At 38.1% G+C, this 10920-nt stretch overlaps 1 protein-coding gene across 2 annotated transcripts in view; it reads left to right on the forward strand.

Annotated features, from left to right (window-relative positions):
• LOC122793164 (coronin-2A-like) overlaps positions 1-10232 on the forward strand; it is a 2539836-nt gene extending 2529604 nt beyond the window's left edge. For both annotated transcript variants that reach the window (XM_044060980.1, XM_044060981.1), the window contains one exon: positions 7298-10232. In XM_044060980.1, the coding sequence (XP_043916915.1) occupies positions 7298-7426 (129 nt within the window). In that variant the 3' untranslated portion in view covers positions 7427-10232. The remainder of the gene's footprint in view (positions 1-7297) is intronic.
• The last annotated feature ends 688 nt before the right edge of the window (positions 10233-10920 follow it).

The raw sequence follows: 10920 nt of genomic DNA on the forward strand, positions 1-10920 counted from the left end.
CATGATGTGCCCATTGTCCCCAGTGTGATTTCTTTAATAAACGGACCTTAAGCATCGGGCTGTGTCCTTACAAAAGTACTTAAAAAAGAAAGAGATAAAGATAGACAGCATCAGTGGCCCCTACACGCCATGTTGCTTACCAGTTTGGCTGTAATCACCCTCAAAAAAAGGAAGGAGAAGCATCTTAAAGTAGTTAAGGTATTTGATAACAGAGTTTGTGTTTTGAGAGTCGCCCTAGGCTTGAGATTTTTGAGGGAGGAGAGGGACCTTTGCAGCCCCTGTCCTCCCTATATGTACACAGGGAATTACGTTATCAAAGTCATTACCTATTACAGTATCTGCTGGGATACAATCACCTGCTTGCCTCTCTCTACCTAGCATCACTTTGCTCTAATATATATCTCTGCCTATTTGACTGCCCTTGTGTCTACGTGGTGATATACCTGTTGTGTACAGCCTGGTTCTATCTCCATCATAACAACATTTGTCACTGCACATAAGATTTGCAGTATCCTTTTATCTCATTTGTAATTCCTGGCCCAAAATGTATTTATATAAGCCTCCTTTTTTTACATTTGTTAAACAGATATGCCCACTGGACACAACTGTCCCATTTCAAGGGTAGCCCAGGGGCGCTGGCATAGGTAAATGGAGGTGAAAAGACTGAAACCATGTACCATTTATTACAAGAAGCAACTCTTTAACTGCACAGAGCATTAATCCTCTGCAGTGACTGACAGCATTTTCATACACTTTATGCTGTTTTATGGCCTAGGAAAGGAATACTATGTATGTGCTATGGATACTAGTGCTTGATGTTAGGCCCTTGGAGCTACCATCTTCTGCATCACTTCTTCCTCTAAGTTCACTTTCTGTCAACTATGTTCCTGGTTCATGGGTTTTTCTATCACCCAGCTCTTTTTTTTGGAAGTGGCCACATTACCACCCTCTGTTGGAGATGTGGACACTGACTGGGGCTCATTCCTGCTACCTAGTCCATATGATTGCCTCCAAGCCTGGCTGTGTGCAGCTATATGCACACAGGGTATTGTGTTATCAAAGTCATTACCTATTACACTGTCTGCTGGGATACAGTTACCTACTTGTCTTTCTCTGTCCCCCTTCCCAGTCTGAGTGAACCCTAACCAATAGAACCTGAAAAGGTGTGCCTCCCATGGCCTTAACTGGAATGCATTGCCTAGGCAGGTAATGTTTCTCTCTATCTGCTGGCTTAAAATAATTGTATCTGATACGGTATCAGTATTAACAACAGTTTCTGTACCCTATACCAGGATATGGTGCAGGTCCTTATGATAAGCTAAAGCATTTCCAATTTCAAGACAACCTAATAATACTGCCTGGCATACATGTCATTGTGGAGATTTGGACTATATAAGCCCAGCCTGGTTTAAGTGGAACCATTATACTCCAAGACTTTGTTATGTACCTATGCAACCTGCTAAGAAGGTTTTGATTACCCCCATGTGTTCCCCTATAACCATGTGTAGTGCAGGGTACCCCTTTGTATGCAGTTGTTCCCTGAGGCTAGATACTGGTCACCCTTTTTCCCCATTTTTCAGCAGTTACGCTCTGGTGTGATAATCCACTTCTCATGTCCTCAGGCAAAGTAATGAGTGCCTGTTCCTTTATTGAAAGGTCTCCTAGCATTTCAAATATAGTGACTTGTCATCTGTTCATCCACTTGTAAAAGTAAGTGCTAATTTCTATAATATAACCACTCACACTGACATCTGCCCTTCATTCATGCTGTCTGAATTTCTTTCTGTAAGTTTCATGAGTTGTTTTAAAACATTTAGATAAACAGTGTTTAACGTTATCAAAATGCAGACAATCCAATCATTTCTCTTTGATACAGCAAGAAATGCCTTACCAGTGAACAGAGGAGTTAAAAACATCACCCAATTGCCTTTAGTCAGTTTGGTGTTGTTTACACATCTTTTCAAATACAACAAAATCTGTGTCCAGTGAACAAACCAACTAAGAACAGACAACACTGGAACCTAGTGACCACAAAGGAATACCAAAAGCTTAGCATATAAAACTCTTTATTCCACGCTTTCGTCAAAGACTTCATCATCTTTTCAAATGTCCAAATAAAACTGCCAAAGTCATCTCCCTTTATACTGAGTAAACAAGTTGGTACTCTCCTTGGTATCGAGGGCTCAGCTTCACCCACAGTACTCGTGTCTATGTCAAAAGACCTGTAACTCTCACCAGTACTGATGTTGCTTCTTTCTTTGTACATCTTTTTGCTCTTTTTCCTTTTCTGCAGATCAAAATGCTTCAGTCTCTCATCTGTTGTGAGACATTTTGCCTTTATCTGTAGCACTAGTTGTCTCAGTTCAGTCTGCATTTTAAGATGATCTGGAGATGGAATGAACTGCTTTGCTGCATGCTCAGCATTTGCAGCAACCGCCTGGATGTCTCCAGTTTCAGTGGACTGCATTCCAGCTGTTCACAGGACTGCTGCTGTTTCTCCTTGGTCATAGCAGCTTATGCATTTCTCTTGGTTTTACACTCCTTAGTGCACTGTGACAGTATCATTTTGACATAGTCCAGAGAGCTTACTTTGTCTGTTTCCTAACTACTTTGACAAAAATAAATACAATAAAATAAGTGCCATGCAAAATATGCTGATCTATAGTTACCTTGTGGCTGTAAAGATAGGCATACCTTTTGGTAATCAAAACTGTTTTAGAGGCTGTAGCCATCCAATTTAAAAGGTCCAGACACTGCCTGCAAATGAATGTGATAGAACATGTATGATCTCACTGCTTCTGGTACTAAATAGTACATGACAAACAGGGTTATAATTCCATCACTGAGACCAAATAATAAGCGATGGACAGGAGCTGCGGTTCCTAAATTTTGCATCACTACCTTCAGTATTTGAATGTGCACTGGAACCCATTGGAACCAGCAGTATGGGGCTTTTACTCCTGCCACTGGTACCCATTAAAATACAAAGGGTGATGGACCATAAAGGGATATGTATGGTACATGTGTACTTCTGTCTTGGTTAACAGTTATGTCAGGTAACATCCAAATAAGCTACACACTGCCCAACTACAAAACAGAGTTGTAATCACCTAGTGCCCAGGATTCAACCATGTCTGATCAAGCCAAGTGCCTTTCAGTTTTACCTTACCAAGAGTAATTGAAGTTTGACCAGAATTCACACACATATACACACACAAAGACCAAGCTTATCCTCTTTGGTGGCCATCATAGCAACCTACCTCCAATCAATGTGGTTCTGAAGTAAAAACTGAGACAATGAGACATAGGGAGAACATCCAGCTTAGGGTGTGTTATGAGTGTACTCGCTAAAGCTCATTTACAGCCACACAAATCTTGTCTAAGGATGCATTTTTGAAAAAGACTTGAGAGATAGCCTCCATACCTCTCAACCTCTTAGTGCAAGAAATCTGGACAAAGCCCAGCAAAATGGGGGGACAAACGTCCAAAAATATGGACTTATTTTAAATATTGCTCATATAAACTTAGAAAGTTGCTATAGTAACAGGGTTTGTTTTAACATGCATTTTCTGAAGGATTTGAAGTCTGAAGCTCAAATGTATGTCATTATTTAATTACTTAAATCCTCAGATCATTGCAGTGATTTGCCAGAAAAGTACAAATTTTATGAGGAATAGATCAAAAATATAAGCCAAAAATCTGGTCATTCATCGAAAATCTGGACAGTTGAGAGGTATGATGGCCACCTGTGTAGTCAAAAGTGCTTTAGATGCAGCAGGCAATTTTTTATTATATTTTAATTTAATTTTTAATGCAGTTAGAAACCCACCTGGACAAACTGATTTAAAAAAATTTGAATCCCAACTGTTTGTTACAAAATGAGTCAAATAATTGTGAATCTTTTGTTAGTGATTTGTTGCTGTCTGCATAAAATCTGAATTGTGTAAAAGCATGCAGGGTAATAATTATTCAGCTGTGTTGGAATGATTAAGAAAGAACACAGACTAATTAATGAAAAATCAGCTGACTGATTTAGGTTTGTTTTAGTGTTCACCTTTGGTATAAAGGAATGACACTCCACCCTTGTGGAAGACTGTGTAAGGAGGCTTTATATACAAGGCACATAATTTGGACTTTTGTCTAGCAAATATAATGACCACTGTAAAAGATATTCCCCCAAGACAGGTTAGAAGCAGATTCAAAAAGAAGCAAAGTCTGCTCTTCTAGCATGAAATACAACCCATGTGCACAGACAAAGTCCTTAAGAGGTGGCTGGGTGCAGAATGTACCTCTTAGATAGGTTGTGCATACCTTTAAAGAAGCTAATGATGAATTGTTGGAGCAATGGTTAAAGTTAGATGTGGCAGAAAAATGGACCTTGATAGAACACTAACTTAGTCCTGTAACATGTTTTAGAAAGGTAGTTTAAGATGTAGACACAGAAACTCTAAATGGATTTAACCCTTTAGATGTAGTCCTAATAGAAAAATATGTTAATCTGCTTTTTTAAGGTTTTTCCAACACTGGGTCTCTGGATAGAAATAAGGCTGTGAACTAGACAGGTATGAAGAGTTCCTGGCTATTACTGAGACTGGCATAACCAGCCAGTTAAGCAAAGCGAGTGAAGGCCCAGGTGAGGCTTACTGGATGGCTGGGTCAGCAAAGTTATGAGGAGCCTCAGATGGACAGGCTTCTCCAAATGATAAGACAAAATCAGAGGAAAAACAGATTAGTTAACGCCAGAATGGGCTTGTAAAAATATCTGTGGATGAGTTCTACATGGCTTTCTGCATGAACTTTGGAATAAGGGGGAAATCCTGAAGGAGTCCTGGGAGTCATTTCTTGACAAGAGCATCCCTGGGGCACTGCCCTGTTGGACAGATCATAGAAAGAAATTGGTACATTTGGCAAGTAAGGTTGTCTCCAACAGTTAAATAGCTTTCGTGCTACAGGCAGGATGAGGGACCATTTGTGTGCAATCAGTAAGCAATGACTGTGCCTGTCCTTCAGAGAACTGGCTTCCAGAGGAATATAACTGTCTGTCAGAAATCAAATGTTGGACATATTCCTTTTGCATACCGTCATGTCCTGTTGATGGAATTGGCAATATTGAGCCCCCTCACCACTTATTTATGCAACATTAAATTGCATCCTGTGTAGGGAGTCCCGAAACACCTGCAGGGTGAGAAGGGTTACCCTCCTCGCCAGAACAATAATGCACACATTGGCTTCAACCAGTCCTGTACTGTGTACCCCTGGCAGTAACCTCATTACCCTAGGGCAGAGACACACATGGGGATAATCACTAAAGGCATAGACAATGACAATTGGTGCCCAGAGTATGATTTCATTATGGAACCATTATTTTAAAGTAAATCTTGCATATCCTGGAAATGTTTATCTGAAAAGATACAGGATCTGATAACTGAGACCACTGTACTTTGAGAGTCCATTAAAGGATCCTAATGTGAAACCTGACATGAGGGACCATATAGATATCGCTGCCAATAAGACTTAATACTCTGATGCAACAAGCTGCTGTAACTGGTTGAGGATGAAGTAAATGAGGCAATGCAAAATGATGATGAGGAGGAGGAATCCTGTCTAAACGATGATGCACCTTACAGCATAGGGTGCCTATTGTACATTCAATAAATGGGAGTGTCTCTGAGGGCTCCATATGGAACTCTACCATATTCACCATGAGTCCTAGTATTTCAAAAAGTAACAAGTGACTCCTGAACTGCAGCTAGTCTGAGCTGAGTCACTGTGTTTAGGAGATAGCCATCCAAGTAAGGAAACACTTTGACGCTGTGCAACCTCTGGTTCACTGCAACAATAGACATACACTTGATAAACACACTGTGGGCTGAATTGAGACTAAATGGAATAGTTTTGAACTGATAATGAGTGTCTTCTACCAATAGGCATAGAAACATCATGGACCCATTGGCATTCTTTATATATAGAAAGGATACTTGGAGGTCCAGAGAGGAAATACGGTCTGCATCGTGAATATCTGGAAAGTTGGTTTGGAAATGAAGTCACTACTTAGGTCTAAAATCAGCCAGATGTCCTTTATTTATTTAGTTAGTTTGGAAGTAAAACAAATGACTCTGCGTTAATAACTAGATTTGTTTTGGTCTGGTGAGCTTCTTGATGCCTCTTTGACTGCTGGGGTTTAACATCTATTTTCTTCCTCTCCTTTTATGACAGGGTGGGACATCAAGCAGTGGAAGAGAGTGAGGCATGGGTGACTTGCGGAATGGAAACATACAGTCTCTCAATTTTACCATGATAATTGTTCATTGCTATTATAATTTGGCCTATGTTTTATAAAATAATTTAATGAAACTAGTATGTATAGTTTTTCTTCCATATATTTCACAGAATAATTATTGTTGTAATGGTACTTTTGTAATTGGCTAGTTGCTTCCTGATTCTATAGTACATAGGAATACAGACACATAAAGACAGGTAGACACACACACACACACACACACGCGCACACACACACACACACACACACACACACACACACACACACACACACACACACACACACACACACACACACACACACACACACACACACACACACACACAAAACCTGCATGGAATTGTTACTTTAAAGATATATTCTCATCTTCTTCATTGCTCTGTTTGGCTGAGAGGTGATCTGTGAAATTAAGTTTATGTAGTTTAGCTGTCAATCTCTACCCAAGCTTCATGCATTCTCTAACATATTTAATTTCAGACCTGTGTAATCTGGGTGCTTTCACTTTTGTGATGAACTTCATTCATTACTTGTATTTCCAATTCATGGGCCATTGCTTCCATCACTAGTGCAAATCCTGACACAGAAATAAACTTACCTGCCTTATGTCCAATGAATTTTTATCTCAAACGTTGAATGGGATTATGCAGGTATCACAAAATGAATGAATATTCCACAACCTCAGTTTTTAAGAAATTGCGTTCTTGCAGTGGGGTACAAAACTGACACAGCACTTTAAGAAATATAGGTTCAAGATGTCGAACTTGTTATGCTGTTAGATGTTTTATTTACATGTATCCACATCTTGGATAAGCAAGATACAGTTAGTCATAGTAAATGTAAACCAGACATTAACTGACTTGGTTACTGACCTAATGACAAAAGGCAGGTTGCTCCAATTAGCAGAAATTTATACATGGAAGAGATCATTGTTGAACTTGTTATAAACTACATTAATTAGTTGTAAAAATGTATTTCAAGCATTATTTTTAAGATCAAAGTATATTTCTTTCCTTACAGCTGCTACAGATGTTCTACAAACAACAGGAAGAAATCCGAAAGCTGCGTGATATGGTAGCCCAGAGAGAAATTCGGATAAAACAGCTGGAGCTAGAGGTTAAAAATCTTCACAATAGTCCCAGCTACTAATAGACAGCATATACTCCAAAGCCATTTATAGTACAAGAGCTTAAAACATACATATAAACTATTTGTACAGTTCTTTTTTTATTGAAAACATAATTCATTAAGCTGTGCACCCTAGTAGTGGTGCACAGTTCCTTTTATATTTATCGTGTCGGTGATTTTCATTGTGCTCACAGTGCTCTCTAGTCATACAGAGCTTCTTCTTATGGGTTACATTTTAAAAATCTGGTTTGTTAAATGATGGCTTTGATTTTATCAGAGCAACTCTAAAAAAATGTGAAAAAAATGTATAAAAATATTTTGTTTGTTTACCACTGAACTGAATTCACGAGATGTTAGAGAGCAGGGCAGACTCAGCATACCACAACAGAAAAAAATTGTTGCTGGATTTTTCTACAGATTAAAATCTGATAATTTCCCTGTTGTAGATGTGTTGGAGATTTACTTGCGAAACTGTCTGCATATGAAAAGGCATATCGTGCAAATTTTTTATAAAACAAAAACAGTGTTCCTCACTGCTGCTGTTCTAATGTTATTACTAGTAATAATGAGAAAAGAAGTTTTTTTAAAGCTGGAGAATGCCTACTTTATTTATCGTAGATATGCCAGATTTCTTTCAAAATAATACATTTATCATTATCTCATAAGCATGTTTCTAATTTTCAAGACAAACAGCAGATTCTTAAAAGTTAAGTGATTGTGTGAGAATACAAGGCTTAGTGACAGTGTACATAGTTTAAGGGGAAAGGAAATTACAAAACAAAGATACATTTATTTATAACCTGTCATTGATTTTAGAGGTGACTGTCATTCAAATGGATTTAATAAAAAAAAAAAAAAAAAAACTTTCTTGTCAGTTCCATGGCATTGTTTTGAACTACTGTTGTGGTTCATTTGTAGTTCACACAAATTGCCAGCAGATGTCTTAGGAGGAATGCAGCACACATGGTGTAACATTTCTAAGTAGCACTGGTGAGCTGTGTTTGGATACATGAGTAACCATGTGTTATTTCTGGGAAATAGTATAAGTACGGTAGAATGATTGAAAGCAGCAGCCAGCAAGTGCAGAAACATAGATTTGAGTCCTGTCTATTATGTCCTCTGACCCTGAACAAGACACAGGCTGTAGTCTTTCTGGGCCTAGCTGATTTTCATAAAAATAAAATAAATTAAAGGTTGCCATTTCAGGAAATGGGAAAGAAGAAACTTGGTAGAGCATTATTTATTGAGACCACTCTAGACGGCAGCCTTTGTTTTTTGGTTCCCCTGTTCATCATCCCTTCATTATTAGTGTACATTTCCGACCCCCACATTTTCTGCCAAATTTAGATAGTAGCACTTCTCTTCACAACCTATAGTCTACTGTTGGGCACAGGAGATAAGGAAATGTGTGGAGAAATAGAAGCAACTCAGAAGCTGTGATCTGAAATAGAACATTGGGTCATTTGAGGTTACCCAAATGCACTGGCTTCCTATTAAAATGTTGGCACTCTAAATGATGAGTGTACACACTCTGAAAAAAAAATGTAGGAAAATAGCAAATTTTGGACATCGCTCTTTTCCTTTAAAATTCTTTTTCAAGGGGGCAAGTCCCCCTGCAACACTGATGTGGGGGGGGGGTTAAGTCTTCCACACCCCCAGACTTATATATACTAACTTCAAGATTGTTGTACCTCAGAGTAAAGGGAATATCCTAAGAAACAGCCATCTGAGACTTAGTATATATAATAAAAAGACAATTTATAAAAGCAAAATAACACAATAATAATAGATGTTACAAAGAGACCAGAAAAAGTAGCATGGATATTATCTGTTCTTCACACTGAATGTCATTTATGTAAACAAGTGAAATAAAATTAATCACTGTGATCGCCAATCTTCGACTGTAATGTTTAAATTAATGAAAAAGTATATAAATTACTAAATAATTGCACTGTTAAGTTAAACTGTAAGCACCTTTTTAACTATCTAACCTTGTGACTACGCTGACTCTGTTCTGCTCTCTATGCCAGCCTTATTATTTCCTGTAAATAAGAGCACTGAGCCATTTTAGTTAGATTGTATTTGCTCTTTACAGGTGTACCCTCAGCATTCACTACTGAACATGCCTTATTGTTATACTATTCTAGTAAGACTGTTGCTTATATGACAGTCTGCTACAGTGTATGCAAGCGGTAGAAGGTAGCTAAAATGTCTGACTTGTCCAAGGTGGGGTGGGGCAAAAACAGCAGTGAGGTGTGGTTATCAAAGTACAGAGTCACGCTGTTTCTAATGTTTGTAGATTTTAGCTGTAAATTATTTGATGTTAGAAAGGAGAACAAGGAAATATTGTCATTTATTTTTAATTATTTGAACTGAAAAGAAAAGTTTTATTTCTTTATCTGTAAAATACTTGATTAGATAGGAAGTGGGCGGGTACCATTTTTAGCCAATCCTGGAGCTGCTCAGTTACTGCCTTTATCAGATTTTGAATGTTTCACTTGTTTATTTTTCCGCATTTTCCCTAAAAGTCTGAATTGGGAAAATCTTTAAGATACCTCAAAATAAAATACAGCATTTGAACAAAGGCTATCATTGCAAAAGAATGTATGAATTATCCTGAAAAACGTCAACTCTGATGCTTCCATTTGTATACGTCACTTACTGTGCCTAAATGTCTGAATTAGAATGTTTCAAAAAAAATCATACCAGTTTCTCCAAAGTAACGATCACAAAAATGTGTGTAACTTTAAAAAAAGGCGTTTTATTTGTTAGAAATTAATGAGCCATTCTGATGACAGTTATTAAACTTGAGTTATTTTCAGAGTTACAACTCCTCATCTGTACCTATTTTGTGTCTTTAATGTTTTGTAAACAAATACCACAAGTCAATGTCTCTTGGTTCTGGAGTTGGATCAAAGGCATAATATAGTAAGTATTCGATCTTGGATACCCACACCCATTTAGTCTACAGATACAGTGCAATAAAGTTACTGTAACAATGATGACTGACCATCAAAGTTACTGTAACAATGATCAGTGACTGTTATTCAAAAAAAGACCAGTAATGCAATAGATCTGCACTCCGGGAAAGCATATAGTGCATATATTTTTTGTAACGTCCAGTACTGTTCACATTAAACTTTACTGTAAAGGCTGTGGATAAACATAGTGCAGAAGACTTCACTTTAAGAGTATACTCAGGTCCTCAGAAAACCAGTAAGTATTTTTATGGCAGACCTTCTGTTCTGAGGTGATAATGAGGAATAGAGATGCTGTTCTTGCTTAAACAGATGTGTGGCATTGGGGCGGCAGATGCAGATGTTCCACACTTACATGGATGTGTGGATTTGGGCTGATAGATGCAGGTGTTCTACACTTAGAAAGGTGAGTGCATTTGGGCTGGCAGATGCAATTATTCTACACTTACACAGGTGTATGGAGTTGGACTGTCAGATGCAGATGTTCTACACTTAAAACAGGTATGTGGATTTGGGCTGACAGATGGAGATATTCTA

This window comes from Protopterus annectens, chromosome 2.part0 (genome assembly GCF_019279795.1).
Source record: "Protopterus annectens isolate FY-2018-M chromosome 2.part0, PAN1.0, whole genome shotgun sequence".
Classification (NCBI taxonomy): Eukaryota; Metazoa; Chordata; order Ceratodontiformes; family Protopteridae; genus Protopterus; species Protopterus annectens.